The sequence below is a fragment of the Monomorium pharaonis genome, chromosome 8, assembly GCF_013373865.1.
Source record: "Monomorium pharaonis isolate MP-MQ-018 chromosome 8, ASM1337386v2, whole genome shotgun sequence".
NCBI lineage: Eukaryota > Metazoa > Arthropoda > Insecta > Hymenoptera > Formicidae > Monomorium > Monomorium pharaonis.
The window spans coordinates 3320484-3341465 of record NC_050474.1 but is presented as its reverse complement, the minus strand read 5'-3'; the positions used below and the strand labels follow the sequence as shown (position 1 = coordinate 3341465).

The following is a 20982-nucleotide window of genomic DNA, read 5'->3' as shown; positions in this document are numbered from 1 at the left end:
GTAAGCCCTATGTAAAAAGCTTGAACGGGGCGTCATACCTTAGCTTCTCGTTTCTTTGGGCTTTCGTGCCGTAACGTCGTTAAGACTGCATTTTCACGACTAATCATCGCGATTGGTCGCCGTGGCCTCCCTCACTCACTCACATACTAACATCGCGAACGGATCTGGCCACGCTGGGACTTTTCTAATCGTTCGTGGAACGAAAACCGATTTCCAATTAGGTGCCGCAATTAAGCTCGCAGCTGAATCCCTCATGCGAGAACGGTACTTTCGTCTCGGCTGCAAGCCTCGATTAAAGTCGCGATTCACTGCTGGCTTGTGTGTTGAGTTATCGATATTTTCGTTATCAAAACCTTTTTATCAGTGGCGGGCTAGCTCGAAGGAATGTCAGCTTTATAACCGCCGCTGCTTTGTGCAGCAAAGAGAAATATCAATGCGCCGGACGTATGTGAACTGGAGGGGTTTATTTAGTTTCGAGATTGACGAGCCATCAATATAAGATTGAATTTGTACTTGTCACTCGAACGTAAGATAATTTAATTGCATTATCTCGATGAGAAAAGATACGGGTGTGGTGTCGATATCACATCGATATGTGGCAAATGATGACATTTATATGTCAGATTTTTTTAATTGTCAAATGCAAAACACATTAATAATTTTTACACGTTGATATACAATAATTCTTTGATCTCTGTTTACAATTTTTATTTGTATTAAATATAACTAATAATTAAATATCATGTTGATTTATGATACAAACGCTCGTATTCGTAAAGATTCGATCTGTCGATATAACAAGAAACGACGAAGATCTCAACCAGATCACACGAATTTAATCAGTCCGTCCGGTCATGGCAAATCTGTATTCGTAATGCGCGATTTGCTATAAATAGTTGCGCGATTGATATGCTTACCAAATATTGCGGGCATATTACGAAATACGATTTTTTATTCCTATATAGCGTACATATTTTTCCTGTTCTTTTTCCCAAAAAAAAAGGAAGAAAAATCGTTGACGGAAAGCCATCGAGTGTCGCTTTAATAGCCACGGCGCATCGACCACGAGATTTATCCAAGCTAATGCAATGCGACAACGAGACACTTTATGGAAAATCGATTTCCATAAAACTCTCAATTATGTGTGTGTGTGTGTGTTTTATATATGTATGTACGTACGCATGTATAGACGGTGCGTATTGCGTAGTGCTCCGTGGCTGGCGTCTATTGCATTTACACTTTACAACCGTGAACATCGTAATTGAAACCACCGTTCTACATAACCGAGCCGCTCTGCCAGGTGTAATTAAAGCGGCTCCCTTGTAACCGTCCACGGCGACAGCCGATCTCCTGTAACCGACACTCGGTAGGATGTACGGTAGCACGGGATAAATTAAAAACCAGTCCCCACTCACTAGCATCACCCGATTCACTCTAATTAATCTAGTGTTTATGTATATAAATATAAATATGTATATGTGTGTGTGTGTGTGTGGATATATATTTTTTTTTCGCACGTGTACATAAAAAAAATTACATTTACTTTACGCAAGTTTTACTTTGAGAAACTTTTACTTGACTATTAGTCGCTTTTCGAGTTAGTCGCAATCGATTTATTTTTATACGCTGCAACTAGCATCGCAGCAACGACGCAGAATGCCGGTGATGCACGCCGTCCCGGCGACGACAGCGGGTATTCATCACCATCGGCGTTCCCAACGGTGCTCAATTTTTCCTTTGTTCACCTTTATGAACCTACACTTTTTATACCGTGACGAATAGCAGCCATCGATTCCGCCTTTTTCCCCTTTATCTATGTGTCACCCGCGCTGTCCATACGTAAGCTCGTAATCCGATTACATCGCTTTGCGCTATCCGCCTCTCTTCTAAACGCTCGCGCTATATAATGCGATCGTTGAAATTCTGCAAAAATTGCTCGTGGATGTGCCGCACGCGCACTGTAATAAGGTAATTACGGGCGCGGATGTGTTACGCGGATGTTACGCGGACAATTTTAGTATCGAGTATCGATCCAGATGGCTGCGCGCGAAAGAGGAAAAACCGATTTAAGATAAAAATATCCGCCGAGGTCTCCGACGTCTCGTCTTCATGGAGCTGTATCAATATCCACTCACAGTTAGGGTCACCGTCTAGCGCACCTATGTAACAGTGGCCACGTTGTAAAAGTCGAACAGAGTAAGTCATTACTTAGAATCGAAAACGATGCTTAATTGAAACGATAACACGAGCTCCCCGTAATGCCGATACTGTTCTCAAGCAAGTTGTAAAAAATAAGAATGAAGTAATATAATTGTATTTTGGTTTAGATTTATTGAAAGTTTTATAAATATGACATATAATGTAGAAACATGTTACGTTATTATAAATGCTATTAAAATGATATCCAATAACAGAGACGATCTGATGATACAAAAGTACATGTTCCATACATCTGCTCTCTTGTTATGATTGTTCGTTTGTTATGATTTACCCGTATTTTTATTTAAATATTTTAAACACGATTGTTTATCCAACGTCGATCGTTAGGTATATCGGATTTATTTCACATTGATATATATTCAATTTTATATTTATTCTTTCTTTCTCTCTCTCTCTCTCTCTCTCTCTCTCGTGAGTTCTCTGTAATATAATCTATAAATTGAATATCACTTTATATATCTCGATATCCGAATGTCCGAAAAAGAGGTATTGATGCAAAATCCTCTTTCGCGTTTCAGTTTATAAATCGTACACATTTTATAAGTGGCAGCGACACGCGCACTCCTTCTGTCACACGTCTGTCACAGCGTTTGTCTCACGCAAAGAGACCTTTCTTCTCCGATGACATCAGAAGTTTCAGAATCCATCGCGTGCTTACAACTCTTTCCATGTTCGAGCTTTCCAAAACGCGCGCGACATATCGAAATCTGAGATCTCCAGCGAAGTGACGCGCCGACGAGTCAAAATTGCGTCTCGCGAGCTAGCTGGCTCGTCTTTCGAGCACGGTATCAATCTCGTGTTTCTCCCGCTTGCGCGCGAATGCCTCCTCCTAAAGTGCACTTCGGAACTCGGCTGGTCGAGGATCTCTCGACGCGGGCGAACGCCCTCCTTCCTCCTCCACGCGTTATTGTCGAAAACCGCCGAGTCCCGAATATAATATTTCAGAACGCGCGCCACTCGACGCATCGGAATCTAAAGGAGTCTCAAACCGGTGTCCTCGCCTACACGCCACGAGGGACGAGAGAGAGAGAGAGAGAGAGAGAGAGAGAGATTCTTCCTCGATGGCATATTATTCGAAAGTTACGGCGAGATGGCCCGTGCACTTCACGTCGCCTGGATTGTCGGTGATCCCGGGACGGCAGCGCTCTAATTCGCCCTTAATGACCCTTTAAGCGGAATTTAAACGCGCTCGCATACCCGGCGCAATTCAAACACACCCCCACCGTCGACTGCCGTTTCCCATTGTCATCCTCTAAAACTGAAGTATCCCCAAGTACATCCAAAGTCATTCTCCTCATGTATTTCCGAGCTAATACATAAGCATAATGTTTAATTTCATCTTTTGCCACATTTTGGAATAATATCTAATGATATATGTGTTTAAGCGACACGATAAATCTTTTACAAAAATACAGGGAACTTACTTCATTAAAAGTTACCGTATTGCCATTATCGATACTTAGAAAGTAACGATTTGTTATTATTTTTTTGTAATGCTAAAAAGTAAAATTAGATTTTAAAATTACAATTGAAATTTATTAAAAATTAATATTAAAACTATTTAGTTAATATTAAACTAGCCTTTAAATAGCAAATTTTTTATATTAAACTTCTCTAATAATTTTTCTAATTTTTTACATAGTTTACATTAATATCTATATTTTTTAACGATAATAGTAATGACGTTACAAGTAACGTATTACTTGCTGATTCTGGACAAATAATTAAATTTCAGTCCTCGTGCATCCGTTCTAAACTAAATGCTGCGTCACCTGTATGATTTAGAAAAATGTAGGCACGAGATATTCTCATTAAAATAACGACGCTACTGCGCCAGGCTATCAGAGAACACTTCCCGTTTGTGTCTCATCTCCCCGTCTTTTCCACTTTCCTCTATGCGGCTTCCGTACGGCTCTCGCCGTCAGCCCTCGTTCCTGCCGCACTCACATTGGCCTACTTATTCTATCCCGGTATTATGCAAGCCAGGTCGTTCGAGACTTAGTACACGATTAAGTAAGTTTACGTCACTTGCTTTAGGCAGTTTCGTAGATACAGCATGGCTATTCATGTTTCGTGTTTTCATAATTTGCACGTTTTGAGTGTTATTTTTTTTAAATAGCGACAACATTCCTCATTTGAAGTTACTTGAAAGGTTAGCGGGAAAAATAGACCGATTTTTGCCTCCAGAGTGAAAATTTTACTTTGTCGGGCGAGTATTGAAATTAACATACAAAGCTATTACATGAAAAGCTGAGAACGAAATAAATATTAATTGAAAATACCGGATCAATACCGAATCATCAATACTGTGGAATAATCAGAATTCACTCGTTAGAAAAATAATCGTATTACGCATATTAAGCATAATCGCATTGGCGTCTCGTAGTAATTTAAATTAATATTCAAGAATGTAAAAACTGGATGATTTGACAAGGTGCACAGCAAATTTTTTTCAATTTTTTTTTGAACAGTCGTTCACAATGGCGCCCCGTATTCTTCCAGTAGATCTCGAGAATCGTTATAAATTATTCAGAGATACGTAGCGGAGAAAGTAATTCGCCGTATCAACTCGCGATTAATTAGCATCTTGATACTATTTAGCGTCGCCGTGGGGCGATGAATATTCATCGGGTAACCAGGGCAAAAACAGCGGCGCGTTTGACTATTCCCAGAACCAAGCCGAAGTATTTAAATCCCATTAAATCGTCGCGCGTCACTGCGCGTAACGCAAAGCGGCTAGGTAAGTTATTTACGAGAAAACTCGCCGTACAATCATCCCCCTTTCCCCCAATAGTCGCGATTTCGTGGGGTTAAGGTTTCTTTGACGTGCACGAGACAGGAATCGTCCCTACGAGACGGGAATGCCACTCCATTTAAGGAAAACAACAATCTCCCTAATTACTTTGCGCTTAAAAGCTAGTTAACAAAATCCCGAATTCCTGCCATCGCGTGTCCACTGCCGGCGGTGGTCGAGTTTCTCGAGTAAAACGCGAACTCTAGAAATTAATATTTTTATCTCTTTTTCTCTCACCGAGACTCTCTCACTCGATACGCGTATCTCGCTAGAGCGGTACGATAATAATTCACAGCCGACGAAAAACAGCGAATTCTTCTTTGCGCGAGGTGTGTGCGTGTTTAACAGTCGCACTCGGCCGAGCGGAGCCGAGCCGAGCGGCGGACACTTTAACGATTTTCGCTCGACACGCAACGAGTGTAATTCAACGTCCGAATCTAGCTAAACGTCGGCCTTTATTATGCAGATTGCAGCCAAATGAAATTACTAGTCGTGCGCCGCGCGCGGGGAAAACGAGCGGCGTTTAAACGGCAGTAATCAATAGTGACGTTGCGAGTTACGTGAAAAAATACGCTTTTGAAAAAAAAGGGAGGGAGAGAGAAACGTCACGAAACCAGTTGAAGAAATATTGACCGGAAGAGTTAAATGTAAGGCGAGTCGTGAATCGTGATAACGACGTGCGGGAGGAAAACGGCTTTGAATCTCCCAAATTGTATTCAAAAGCGGCCACGGACCGCGGCGTCTGAATGGCTCGGAACTTGATCTCGCTCATAGTCAGCGAACCGCGAGCTGATCCGTTGACCTACCCTACCCAACCGGAGCGCCGTGTTATATTGGTTTTCAGCGGCGAGAAATGCGCGGAGGAAAGTAAATTCCCTCCCCTTTTCTGCTTTCCTTCCTTCCTAAATTCCTTTTCCTCTTCCCCTCTTCGGTGGAACCGGCCTCCGCATCACCGTGGTTATTGCTAGGCATCATCCTCCCATCCTTTCCTCCCCATAAAAATCCCGGCCCGACGTAGGCGGAAGCGAGACGAGACAAGCAAAACGGTTAAGTGCACTTCACTCCAGCACGTTCGATTCAATTGCATCTGCGGGCTGCTGGCCGACTCAATAGAGAGGCTTCCACGTTCTCTCCCCATCGTTTCGCCGTCCGTCTCTCAAAGTCCGTTCAGGATCCGTCCGTCTTTCCCTCCTTTTATTCACCTTTCTGCCTCGGGTCTCTTGTACCGAAAAGAAAAGTGATCACCGGGTGAGAATACGGCTGGCGTAACCGCCAGCTCCGACTTCCCCGGCTTTCCCAACTTCTCGCCTGTTCGCGTAAATCGCGGCTTTAACGCGCCCGTGGCGCCGTTACTTCTCGAATATCTCGTCTCTTCGCGAGCCAAGTTATAGAATTGTCTGAAATACGGTTTTTCACCTGACACGTATCGCGAAGTTCTGTAATCGTTCTGCATTTATACGCGGCATAATATACGTGGAAAAGTTTGATTCGAGATCGTTTGAGATTTCCACGAGCTTGACGCACTTTGCGAAACATATTATAGAACGATATTTCGAAGATTTTAAATCGTCCCGAGAGCCCGGTCTCGACCAAGGAGACCTTGCATTCTCGTTTCCCTAACATTTCAATCAATTTTCCCGGCCTCTCGTGACCTGGGCGGCGGTGCCTTCAACGGCCTCCGAATTTTCGAGAATCGCGCGTCAAAGGCGAAATCGCCGCGAGATCGCCGATCACAGGACGACGTTCGCCGCCGATGCCAGCTTTATTGGGAATCTTCGGAATGCGGCGTCTCCGGCGGGTCTTGCAGGCTCCCGGAAAACCGCGGAAATTTCAATCGTTTCCGGATCCTTGCCTTCCTCTCGCTGTTGTTTGCCCACATAGTTGCGCGCGTTCCTCCGTCGTTCTATCGCGCAATGTATAAACCCCGGTCGGGGTTAAAGGGCGCAACGCCGCGCGCGTGCAAGAGGGCGCAAATCGGTATGCCGCGCCGTTTCCATCTGCAGTTTTGCGGTCGGCGAGGTGGCGATGCAGTTGCAGCTGCGGCCGGTCGTGCGGCTCATCGGTCGGTGACGCGTTTTGCGGCAGGGCCGGTCGTTATGCCGTTAATGCGAATCGTCGCCGAAACAACACCCCCGCCGACGAATACCTCGGGGTTTATGATAGCACCGCAAATATCGGCGCTGCCTTTTCATAAACACGCCACGACGGCGACAGACGCTTGGAATATTACAATTGACAGGACTCGCATCGGATTTTAAAAACCAACGAAAGCTTTTGTATAAAGTAAAGGAAAATATCATCAAGTATTATAAAATTATGTAGATGAGTATAAGATATATACTATTTACAAATTATTGTAAATCTACTCTCTTGTGTACTGAATTTGCACATGCGATTTTTTTATACCGAAAACTTTGAAACTAAAAGGAGAATGTTAATATACCGCAAAATATAGCGCCGTAAGTTGTGTGCAGTTGGCATAAACTGCGTACTGTAATACGATTCTCCCTAAAAAAATTAGACGGTAATAAAAAAAAGTTTCTCATTTATTATGCGGTAAGCAAAGCGGAGATGCAGCTGCAACTGAATTGGAGCAGGTCGCGGGTTAACCACGCGTTTTGCGGCAGTTGTACACCACAGCGCAAATCGGCCTAGTAAGTGCTTTGAGTTTATGGTGCAATAGCGTACTATAAATGGATCTGACGGTCGAGCTTGAAAGCAAAATGGGATCCATCACAGAAATAAAAATTTGCTGATTTGCTATTGTATTCTATCCGTTCAAATACAATGAATTAAGATTTATCAGAAAAGATTAAAAAAATTAAAAGTTGATCCTCTTGTTAGACAGTTTTAATATTAACTTTAACATTCAATAATTTAGAGAAAAAATTATCCTTATAGAAAATCTTGGAACAAAACTTCATAATTATATGATAATTACTTGTTAAAGATTTTTAATTTGTTTCATAATAATTACAATTTATATTCGATGGTTTGTAAATTACATAGCACATATATCCCCAATTATTATATTTCCAAAATTATTTTTTACTTTCTAAAAAACGGTATTCAAAATAAACTTGTATCGCCGCACATATATAATTTAGTAAATTTGTAATTTACAAGTAACAAAATAGTGTAGAGTGGTATGCTTATTGTTAACTGTTAGATGTAGGATCAATAATGGAGCAAAAAAGCAATTTATTTGCGTTGCTACGACCAGCAAGGTGGCGGTGAGTTTTGTGACCACAGTAGTACAAACCAACGGTTTGCTCCGACAAATACTTTAGTGTTTACTGTCCTCACAAATTGTATTCGCGACAACTATTCGTGAATGCATAATTATTGCTTGCATATATACATACGTAGACCTTTCCGTGGACTGTTACGTGTATTTTTTTTTTGTTCTTTTCTCTCGATAAACGGATTAATACATATGCACGAATTCGAATACGCACGGTACGCGTTATGTTTGCAAATTTGCAATTTTGATACGAAATTCATTATATTCAATCCATTAAAGAATCAAGAATTAGTTGAAATTATTATTTGAAAATAAATAATACAATTTAGTTTATGAGCTTACAGCTGTCAATAAATTTATAGATGCATTTTATTGATTAAGCAATTAAGGATTAAATGCATGATTGAACGGATATTTAGTTAATGGGTTTTCATTTATAGGTTTTTCATCAACGACATGAAGACTTAGTCGCGAGCAATTTATTATAAATAGAATATTATCGTTAGATATTATCATTTATGTTTCCCCGATGGCAAACGGACAAATTGAAAATTATAAAAATTTTCGCTTGAGAGGACATTATCGTATTAGTGTTTTATTAAATCGATGATTATAAAATTAAATTAATAATCGTTCTTCGGAAATCTTATCATGTATCTGTATATCAGATGGAAATCTCGCTACGATAACGAAATATATTTATCCGGATACGTTTAAAGTACAGTCGAGTTAGAATTCTATTCAAATGCTATATGCACCTCTTTCTTTTACAGGAAGATATTACAGAAATAGATCCGACCGCGTCGCATAGCGAAAAGTAAAGGCCGCGTGATAATAAAGGCAAGCGAGCGTATTTCGCCGGAGTGATATGAAATTCCGCGTTGCGATGCCGCACTCGGCGCATGCGAGATGCCTACATCACGCAACGGATGTACGTATGTACGTGTGGAAACAGGGTGCACTTTTATTTCCTCGATTTCCTTTCCCTCTCCCCAACTATCCCTGTGCATCGTTGTTGCCCGCTTTACGCGAAAATCGCACGAAGCTCGTCCAAAGCTTCCTCTTTCTCTCTCTCTCTCTCTCTCTTGCCATTTCTCTCTCCCTCTAAGTAAGCAGAACCGTGCACTATCGTGCGGCTAAAGACTCGAGGACTCTTTTCGCGATACGTTGCGTTCCGAAAAAATGACTATCGTCGCGTGTACCACGGTGCTTTCATGCCATCAGTCCCGCCGTAGCTGAGTAATCTTCTGAGATTCACGAAACTTTCCTCGTCTCGACCTGAGCCGCGAGAAAATCGCGCTTTATCGCGGCAGAAGGAACGGGGGTTTCACGTGTTCTTCCTCTTCCTCTTCCTCTTCCTCCTCCGCCTCCGCCTCCTCGCATGCACATCGGAAATATTCATCCCAAGGAACGATACGACGTGAGGAATAATCTAAAATCATAAAATTGCTATACAATTTGCTACAAAATTCGTGTCCGTTACAAAATATTTATAAACACTTTATAAATAAAAGCGCTTTTCTCTCTCTCTCTTCTCTCTCTCTCTCTCTCTCTCTCTCTCTCTCTCTTCCGCAAGATTTTTCAGATAAAAACGTTTTGGACTCGTTATTCCAGATTGTTTTTTTTTTCCGTACACGCAATTCAGTTGTTGAAAATTTTTACGTGTAATGTAATAGGATTGACGCTAACATATTGGTCGGAAAACGGAAGCGCTTCAAATTTTAGAGTGCAATAAAATACGATTGTGAACGTGAAATTGGAAAGCAAAAACACTTTAAAGTCCAATAAAATATGATCGCCTGTGTTTAATCAAACAGACACAAAGCATAAGGCAACATCACGTAGCATACAATATAATAAATGAAAATATAAAAATGCTTTGAAACATTATCAAGCTTGTTTGGTCAAATAAAATGTGTTTATATTAAGGAGGATACTTTTGTATTGCAGTGTTTTGTATGAAATGTGATGCGACATAGCCGTGCTATATCACAGAATCTACTCTGCAGAGGCGTCTGTATCGCGTTGCTAAATTAAACGAATTTCATGGCAACGCTTCGCGCATATGGTAGATTCTTTCCTATAGCTACGAACTTTCTTACATTTAAATAGAAACTACCTCCAGTTTATGTTTCTCATTCCGTAGGCGTGCAACGAAATCGCGTAGTTTCCAACTATTGTGACGACGTCTGGATAAACTTGCCCGTTAACTACAATCGAGTTAAGCGCCTCGACGTAGTACTGAGGCACGTCGATTTGACTTGCCGAGAGTTATCGACGTCTTCCTACGTCAATTCCAGCCAACGAGCTAGAATTTGCATAGAACATGTCGCGCCTTGTTTGTACGCGGCCAACAACCTTGTATTATTCCTTGATCAACTTGTTATTTGCTTTTCTGGGAGAGAAAGGGGATGCCTAAGTTTTAATTTATCTCGTTACCTTTGTTATCGTTGCATCGTAATGAACGTTACGTGTGCGTATTACAAATAAACGTGAAGAGAAAAGTTGTCAATGCCGATAGATTTCCTAAAACGACATTCTCTCTTATTTTTCTTAGAAATGGCACTTATTAATTATATGCATTAATATTGATAAAAATATAATTTGTTTAGATAAAGAAATAAAGGCCTATTCAAGTTTATAATAGCAAAGATTTCTAGGCAGCCTCATATTCATGTAAGAATGTAGGTAGTAAATAATTCATGTTAAGGAAAAAGAAAAGGAAAATGTTATTACTATATCGATTTGGAGGATTATTTTGCCAGTATTTTTGTTTCTCTTACGAAAAATTGAATTAATACAAAGTTGAAAACGATATTATGTGATTATTTTTAGTTTTATTTAGTTTTTATTTAAGAAATAGAATCCAAATCAAAGTATATCGATATTAGCAACCTTTCTCTCTCTCTTTCTCTCTCTAAATATGCTATCTTTATATTTTATGGATACTGTATGTTCTGGACAATGACGTAGGCTATTAAATCTCACGAAATACGATTCTGTGAAAAGAATTTATATCAGACGTTTCCTTTTTCTAAATTTTGAAGACATGTTGAAAAGACCATGCGATATTTTTCTGAAATATCTTCAAACGTCACGACGGAAGAGACGGGTATGGTGCAAAGAAAGAATCCCGGCTGATTTTTGGTACGGGACGTTTAAAAGGGGATAAAAGACAGACGGTAGCACGGACCGCAAAGCTACCAGGGTCTTTCTGAGATGGCGCGGTCTTAATGCCGATACAGGAAGCTCCAGTGAGCGGGTATTTCGGACGTTCATTTGCATAAAGCGGATTCCTTCTCCTCTACTTTTCTATTGCGTTCCCCCCTCTTCTCCTTCCATTCTCCATTTGCCTCGTGAACACTACCTCGCCGACGTCTGGTTCCTTCTACATCCGCTATCTGAAAGCACTTCCACTTTCTGTTCTCTCCGCCCTTCTATCTCGGCTCAGCACGCGTACTCGTTGTTTCGCTTTTATACGTCCTTCTACCCCTCTTCATTGTACCTTTCAACCCTGCACCCTGCCCTCCTTCGCCACATACTGCTTATCTACCCTTTGTGTTTCTCCGAGGAACTGGAATGCCTCCTCTACGCTCGAATATCTCTTCTTAACTTAGTTCTCCAAGACTTACTATTTTACTACTTTCGCCGTTTTCTCCGCGATATTTTTCTTGCCGTTATTCAACACTTTTATTGTTTCTTGTTAACGCTTTGTGTTCGTTACTGAACGCACCTCGGTGGCTTCTTTATTTTTCTGCATATGTTAGGCTTTCATGTCTCCCTTTTTACTTTTATTTTTTTGCTTTCCCTTTACCTTTTATCTTCTCTTTTTATGTATCCGCCTTTTATATGTTAGGTAGTTTTTATTACCCGCTTATTCCTTCATTTCTCATCGTGCATATTGCATGATTTGTTTTTGGTTTATCTCCCTTCGTTTACTATCATCTCGCTCTAAACATTGTATATTTTCCTATTTCATTCTCGATATCATCAGCGACAAGTCCTTGTTTTTAAGCCCGTGTCATCGTTCTACCCCTTATTTTTTTTATGGCCCTTATTTCTCAAATTCTTATATTTCTACGCATTTTTTACGCACCTTAAGGGACGTAGTTTCGTGCTCAAGAATTTCGACGATTCTTAACTGTGCGGATAGGCACAGTCTACGATTCCCCGAGGGTTTTCCCAAAAGGTGATACAAAAGTCCAGTCGAAAACATCGGTGATAGTGGAAATAAAAAATATATATTTCACTGCTGTTGAACGTGGTCTGCTAAATTTTGCTGCTAGGTCGATAGACGATAAATAGAAGGCAAGATGAAATAATGCTAAAATATCGAGGCACAATGGTCACGTTTGATCGATTTATTTCGACAGCGGCAGAAATCAAATCTCGAGACTCGACGAATTAAAAAAAAAAAAAGATACGAGATATGCGTACATCACACGTCGCATTCGCTAACTATTCGTTATTCTATCGGCCATTGTTTAACCTTGGACTACTTGAAGCCGCGAACTCTTGTAACAGAATTCCCGAAACCGTGCCATCGATTTCCGATTGAGGTGAACGATTTACGTACACTGTACTCGGACAGCACACTGCAAGCTTGGATTACGGTTCACGAGATTAAGCGCCTTTTCCTAGCGGAATTCTCAGGGATCGATTACTTTTTCATCCGGGATCTCTCTTTCGAGGTAGCCGATTTAAGCGCAAGTGTCCGCTATGTTCAGTTGCAATGTTGGTTATATACAATACGTTGTGTCTCCCACATTAATCGATATTAAGGGGGAGACATTATCGTTTTGCTAAGAAAGTTTATTTTTATGTATTTTTTTTTTCTGGACGAGTAATTTATTTCAAACCTTATACACATAATAATATACATATTTTATTTATTTATAATTAGAAAATTTTTCAAGTAAAAACAACGTAAATTATAATATTACTTATCAAAATTTGTGTTCGAGCGTGCATTGTCTAGTCAGATCGTTGAATGTCTCCCATAAGATCTAGACATTCAACGATCTGAAACAAAAAAGTGAATAAGATTGTTAATCTAGAGATGTCGGTTATATTGGAACTAGAATTATAAAAAAAACAAACTTTTTCTAAAATTTCCAATTTTAAGATATATAAAAATTGCATTGCATAAAATGTCACAAAATCGGCCAGTTTTACGTAGAAATAAGATAAAAGAAGTCGTTGAATGGACACTTTAATGCCGCCGGAGTGACCTCGGATTCCTCCGTTTTCAGTCCTGACATTCTAGCGCCGATGAGAATCTTCTTGCTCGGAGCGAACCTTGGCGGTAATAATTAACATCCTCATCATCGGTGCAAGAGGACGTTCAAATAGATTCCGCAACGGATAGACATATCGTGGCGTGATATAACCGAACAGCCTCGAGGCCGTGCCAAATATACATGCGCATACACAAGATCATTCCTAAATGCCTTGCAGCGGATATATGTTGAACTCAGGAGGATCTTGGAGAAGTTTGTGGAACGTACCGTTGCTGTGATTACAGCGATATATAGATAAATGATAGATTTATCAAGCGTTTGCGAAATTATCTATATCAAAATGCCTATCTCCGCCTCATTAATTAAATACTCAATGCATTCGGTAATCGGAATCAACTTGTCATTAATCATATAAGTCGTTAAAGAAAATTACGTGCGCCTCTGTGATTGGTGTTAAAGTTATCTAAGTTAATAAGATTTTAAAAAGGAAGAAAATTCGCAGCGCGACGCGAGAGAAAGAGAGAGACACAGTAGTTGATGGCGAGAAAGTCGCAAAAATAGTTAATGACAAAGTTGGCCCAAGCCAATTTAGAAAGTTACGTTTCCTGTCAAAAGACGACAATCCGCAGAAGAGTTGGACAACCGTGTAAAGGAACTTTTTAAAGAGCTCGGTCGTTTGTCACGGTATATGACAAACTCTCCTCGAAAAGTTAACGCGGATAATAATCAATTTAATTGTTACACAGACCGAAGGTATGCCTGCGCGATATAAAATGAACGTGGTTTTTTTTTTATATCACTTTAATTTGAACCTTTGTTCGGAATGTTTTTAGGGAAATAAAAAACATTAGCATAGGAATTTCGCAATTGGATCCGTTTGGACTGCCGTCAAAATCGAATTGTCCAGCTCAGTGGCCACACAACGAAATTAGCCGTGAATATCCGACGTAACAATTTTTCGAACGCGATTCACACGGCTGAAACTATTTCCATTATTTTAAACACACGAATAGAAAAAGAGAACTCTATCGCATTAACATCGATAAATACGTTATACGATAAATTGGTTAGTTTGTTACATTTTTTTTATCATCACATATCGTTCTACGTAGTATAATCCCAAGAGATTTATGCGCTGTTAAATCACGAACTTCTCGCAATTTCGCATCGACTAAATTAAATGTAAGGCAGATCTGCGTACATTTGTAGATGTATTACAGACATATGTAGTACTCTATACGCACCACGTACGAAGCAAACAACAAAGATACAGTCGAACTTTCGAGCGCGTGCATAGTTGTTCCGACTGTATAGATGGAAGTTCGTGCGCGTCGTCAGTGAAATTGGCTGAAAACTTTCGGCAATTTGGCGTATACGCGTACGAGTAATTCACTCGCGTTCGCTCCGCGTATTGACCTCGGAAAACGTTGTGTATTGCAGTATCGCAACGAAATGCAACGAAATTTCGACGTTGGAACAACGCGGTTTTTGTCCGACGGACATACAAAACGGGACCGAAAAATATACATATTGGTGCGTCGCGCACCAATACTTTCATCACTTCCGGTCGCGTCAACCGAGACACCGATAATGAATGAAATCACATGGGATATGGCTCTGACGCAAGCCAATTAGCCGGCTGTTTTGTTTTGTTTCAAAATGACAGTACGCCGAATGAAGTAGGCAACGAATTGCATTAAAGCACGAAAGCAGATTGCATTACGAACAAGAAGAAACTCGCTCGTTGAATTATCAATTCTGTCGATATTGATCTCATGGCCCCGTATTATTCGCTATAGGCGACGTTCAGGAGCTTTGTTAAATTCACAATGTCGAATTATACCCAATTTGAGTTATTTTTAATCATTCCTATAAATCGCCATTATTCCTCTTCGATATGTCATTAATTTAATTAAAACAATAGAGTTAAACAATTTAGTTCAAGAAATAAATTGAATCTGCCTCAAATGTAGCTTATTATTTATTAGGCGCGTACGTTAATGTGGCTGCTTGCAACTTTGAAACAAAGCAATTCAACTACAGAAATGAATTATTGAGGTTTTTTTAATTGAATGTTTTGTGTTAAAATAAAAAATATTGAAGTTAAAATAATGAAACATTTAAATTAAAAAAAAAAAGTCAGTTGAATAATGAATTTAACAGCCTGAAATAATAAGTGACCTTTTGACCAGATTTTGGCGCTCGCAAGATGAAATCATTTCGAAATGACTTTCAAGACTATGAATATTTGGAACAACGGATAGATGATGAACACGGTCGTAAAAGTATAAAAACTCGTAAAAATACTTTTCCAAAGTGGACGCAATGCTATCGTACTGATTTCTTATGCTGAAATTTAAGCTTTCGACACGTTTGAGGCTGAACTGCTCATGGTCTATTCAATTTACAGCTCAACTAGTAGATGTTATACGAGAGGTTTCATAGTAGTCAGACTGCATATATGTAAGAGGAATAACGTGAGATGGATATATATATGTGTATATATATGTGTATATATATATATATGTATATATATATATATATATATATATATATATATATATATATATATAGTGTTATATGTGTGTGTATGATTGGTCAGTCCCAACGGCTCGGCTCTAATAACCCAGGAACACGAAGACGAGTTATGACAGCCGGTGTCGCAGCGCCCCTTTGGTGCTCTGCAACTGCGTGGGCGACATGTGCCATTGTTCAAACAGTGCAGCTCAGTACCTTCTATCAGCACTAGCCATATTATCCACTCTGACATTCCTCTTCAAGGTGACGATCGCGCAAGGCACACGCTCGTCATTTATGTACTGGCCTGGAATACTCCTAGTCTTGGAACAGCTGCGACTGCAAAATGACTTCATTTTGCAAGCCAGTAGAATCTGGTCGAAAGGTCACTCGTCATTACGTATTATAAAGTCGATCGCGGTTGTTTCGAACTACTTAAATCCATATTTATGAGGAAGACAATAAATATTCTTTCTCACATGTAGCGAGTTGTTTTATTCGACTAATCGTCCGATCAATAAAATGTACAATTTGTTGACAAGTCGAAGAGCGTCGATAATTATCTAAAAAAATTAAAGCAGAAAAATTAAGGATAATTCAGCAGAAAGGATAATTTGATTCGTGATCATATTTCCTGATCAAGCTGTTGACGATTAAATCAGCAAACTGGCTCGAGAATCGCGGTCCTCATTGCTCCAATCTCGGTCATGAAGTAGAACCCACCGCCATCTGAGTTAGGGTAGTTTGACGCGAGGTAGTAAAACGTGACTTTACTCTGGAAATAATATCGGCCGTAAAGTCGGAGATAGTAAGGTAACCAATGTCTGTTCGAAAAGTCAATTCTGGCCGCGCTTGAACATGGCAGAAAATACTTGCGGCGTTTGTGCGATATCTTACGAATCGTTATACTATTCTTGCAATACACGATTCTAATATTATGACGCTTTGCAATATTAAAACTGCAAAATCAACGCTTGCATGAGATATAATTAGCTGTTTGCGAAGCAACATTGAAATCACGTTGTGAGAGAACGCGACACCTTGCAAGTTTTGCGAATGGCAAACGTACATACGATTACGCACAAATTCTAATATGTGAGCAATAACGGGTATTCGGAGAAAGTCATTAATCGACAGTTGCGATGACACGCGCATAGGAATTTAACTTCCACTTGCTATTATATGAATCTTTAAAGGAAGTGCAAGCGTCTAATCTTCCATCTGGCTCAGCAATGAATGAATAACATCTGATTGATGTTGCAGCATTAGTAGCCGACGGTGATCATAAATAAGAGCGCTGTAAGCTTACGGTGTAACTTCACTGCGGCATTCGCTTGCGGATTACTGTGCAGCACTACTATATTGCTTATCCATTTAATGCAAAAATTAATTTTACAGCTTTTTCTTCAGTGAAAAGTGCGTTATTTATTAAAGAAATACACACGAGATTAATGCTCTTCGTTCTGTTATCTAATTAATTTTTCTTACTAAAACTTACTATTATATATTTATGGCGCAAGAATTAATTCAGTCTCTGCAGTATTTTAAGTCCAACATTTTAAGACTCGCCCCATTAGTAACTTCGGACGAAAAAAAAAATTCGTTTCACCGTTCGTTCAATACGGACATTCGGCGAAATCACCGAATGAAGAGTCTAATACGCACCTGCTCTCTACATCGACAGTACGGGCGTTTTATTAGCAGAATGGTCGTAATTCCAGTTGGAGTTAGTATTACATGAACGTGCTCCGAATGAAGTAAAATCTCTTCGCGTATTGACGCACGATAAATAATCCGTGGGGCCGTCGCGCACCATTATTCCGTGACCGTAATACATCGTGTGCATATAACGTAATATAATTTGCATTAAATCACGACTATACTTTCTGCATTGAAGTTAAGCACTGCAGCATCAAATGCAATCGTTGCTAATTTACAATTCCATCACATTTACCTTCATAATCGGCGTTTTTGCGCGTGTAGTTACATCAAATTATTAAAACATTTTTCAATTGTTGGAACAGCATTAAAATTTTGGCGACCGAAATTCGATTTTATTAGATATAAAATCGAGTCCAGTTTGAATAAAGATTTGATCTCACGTAAAAATATCATTGGGGAGCTCTTGGACAGAACGGCGCATTTATGATCATCCGTGATAGCATTGAAACATTAAAGACCTTAAATTGGAGCCGGTTGATTAAGTTATAGAACTCACGTCACATGCTTCAAGGGTTAGAAATATTTAATTTCTCGCGTCCTGGATCATTTAATGTTCTATCCTCGCCTCTGCCAGGTCACGTGGCAGCCTCCAAGCATGATATAATTACCAGTCCATCTTCGGAGCGTCTACCTCTGTCTAAGCACTGCTAGAGGCCGGAACCCAAATTGAATCAATCAAGCTTGTATCTGAGCACGTATGTTGCTAATCGAATCGATTCATGTTTCGCCTATACGGAATTTCAACCATCTACCAAAGGATTCATTCGTCTGTACGTGCACATGTGTGGATGCGCGGGCACACGTGTGCTAATGGTTATTGTGCAAAGATATAGCCATAACCGCAGAATAATAAGCGACCACGCAAGTGTATGGAATAATTCATCCGTACGCGACAATTAATAATACACACAATCCACTATCATTAATAATCAGAATTGGGAAAGTTATTTTGAACAAATAATTAATTACAATTACACTTTTTCTCTCTCGAAAAATAACTAGTTATGGTTGCAAGTTATCGACTTTCAAAAGTAATATGTTATAGTTTTAGTTATTAAAAAAATAATGAGTCATTACTTTTCAGTTACATTTCCGGTAATTTTTATAATATTTATGCATTATTATTTTAAATGCAAGAATCTTACATTTCTAATATTACAAAAATTATTTTATTTATTATATACTGAATATATACTGCACATTTATGTGCTTTATTTTTTATACAATAAATTATAATTATTTTAAGAATTTAAAACCGAAATCTCTAAAATATATTATACTAAATTACTAAATATATAACTAAATTAATAATTTACACACGCGCGTGCGCGCGCGGAATATATGAAAGTTATGGGATCAATATTTTTCAACTAAAAAAAATTTGCTTAATTCAAACTTTGTGATAAAATCATCGCAAATTGTCTGGAGCTTAACTTAGCGAACGAACTTGAATATTTATATGATGGATATTTTCGAAGATGATTTATTATTTCTTTCTTTGTTGAATACAGACGAATAAATTTAAAATAAAGTAACTATTAAATTAGTTAGTAGTTACTCAAAAAAGTAGCTAAGTTTAGTTATAGAAAGGAAGGAACAAAGTTATTTAAAAAAGTAACTGTAATTATAACTTTGTTGCAATTATATATACACATGTATGATAATATTTGATATTTAATAATATTTAATATTTTTGTCAACAAATAAAATGAGTAGATCGTTGAGTAAATCTTGTTTACTGACCAACATATTTCTTCACATTACAGGTGATGAGAGCGATACATTGCGGGGGTTGAAGTGCTTGTCGAGAACGGCGAGGAGGTGGCGAGGTTCGTAAAAATTGGCATCGGGGGCGTACGATCCGGGCAGCGGTAGTGGTGGCGGAGCGGCAGGGGTAAGCAGACTTTACTTATGTTAATAAGAAAACAAAGTAGGATAAAATTGGATAAATGTATTGGATCTTTGTTTAAAACTCGCCAAGTACTGACTACCCAAACTCAGTCTCATTTTCGTAAAGAGATACATCCCGGATAGTCAACCGTCTTACCTTTTTAGTTTTAAACACAACTCACCCCTATTAATTTAAATGTAATTCTTGCACGTTTAATATTTTTACGATTATTGATACTACGGAGAATCATGTAGTTTTTGCGTTATTAAGACATACAAATCGGATTCGAAAAAAACCTTGTGAGAAGAAATTTAAATTAAAGTCATTCTCGATCATTACTCTTTTACGTATCGGAAGAACCCATAAATTTTTCTCAAATAAAATTGTATCATCAGCAATGAGATGTTTGTCATCCGATACGCTGCATAAATTCGCAATCGTTATTTATTGTCACTTTGCGACATATCCGCATCTTTCTGCAGCACGCGCACTATAGTTTACGGCTCCTTATACGTCGCGAATACTCTCGGCTTGTGCGACATATCGAGTGACGTGTTATTTATCGGCCATAGCTCACCTTCCGCGGGGAGATTGGCCGATGATTGTTACCGCCGCGTTTGCGCTATAGCTATAACGCGGACGTCGACCGCTTTATACCCGTAGGTACTATGGGAGCGGGGGTATGGGGGGCGGAGGAGGGCTACAAGCCACGGACCTCCGGCGAAGGCTCGAGTTCCAGTGCACCGGAGGAACTTGTTCGCAGGGTCTGCGGTCCCTAAGGCACGACAGCTACCATGCTACCGAGGAGAACGCAGCGTGTGACGACTACGAGGACAGGTAACTGATCGCGGATGTCGACGAGGAAACGCGTTCAATTTATTCAATCATATCCGCTTTTGCACGTTTTTCCTGTTGTTATCTTAGAAATAGCATGCAACGTGTGCAAAATGAAAAAAAAAAGAAAAACCTATAATCCATTTTTTTAATTAAATATTGATACATGAAGAAAAATTATTTTACTAAAAAATGTAAGAGTTTAACTGGATGCAGATCTGAAAATAGTTTTGTTAGACTATCAAAATGGTTATGTAAGATGGTCAAGATAGTTGTTAGAGCGTCAAAAATTTGCATTGCTCATCATGTTTGAACTTCCTTTACAATTATTTTCAATTTTAGATACTTGAACAAAACCGTTTCTATTTTTTCGACATTTTATTTGCGGGGATGGGTAAAATAATAGAGAAACATAACATTTTTGAAGCTCATGCTATATAATATAGGAGATACAATAAGTTTCAATTGGTGATCAATAAAATAAGACATAAGTGTACTGAGGCAAAATCGCTTACGTAGT

At 39.2% G+C, this 20982-nt stretch overlaps 1 protein-coding gene across 11 annotated transcripts in view; it reads left to right on the top strand.

Annotated features, from left to right (window-relative positions):
* LOC105836219 (protein turtle) overlaps nt 1–20982 on the top strand; it is a 256293-nt gene that overhangs the window by 172570 nt on the left and 62741 nt on the right. For all 11 annotated transcript variants that reach the window (XM_036290535.1, XM_036290536.1, XM_036290542.1 and 8 more), the window contains 2 exons: nt 19504–19631; nt 20292–20465. In XM_036290535.1, the coding sequence (XP_036146428.1) occupies nt 20311–20465 (155 nt within the window). In that variant the 5' untranslated portion in view covers nt 19504–19631; nt 20292–20310. The remainder of the gene's footprint in view (nt 1–19503; nt 19632–20291; nt 20466–20982) is intronic.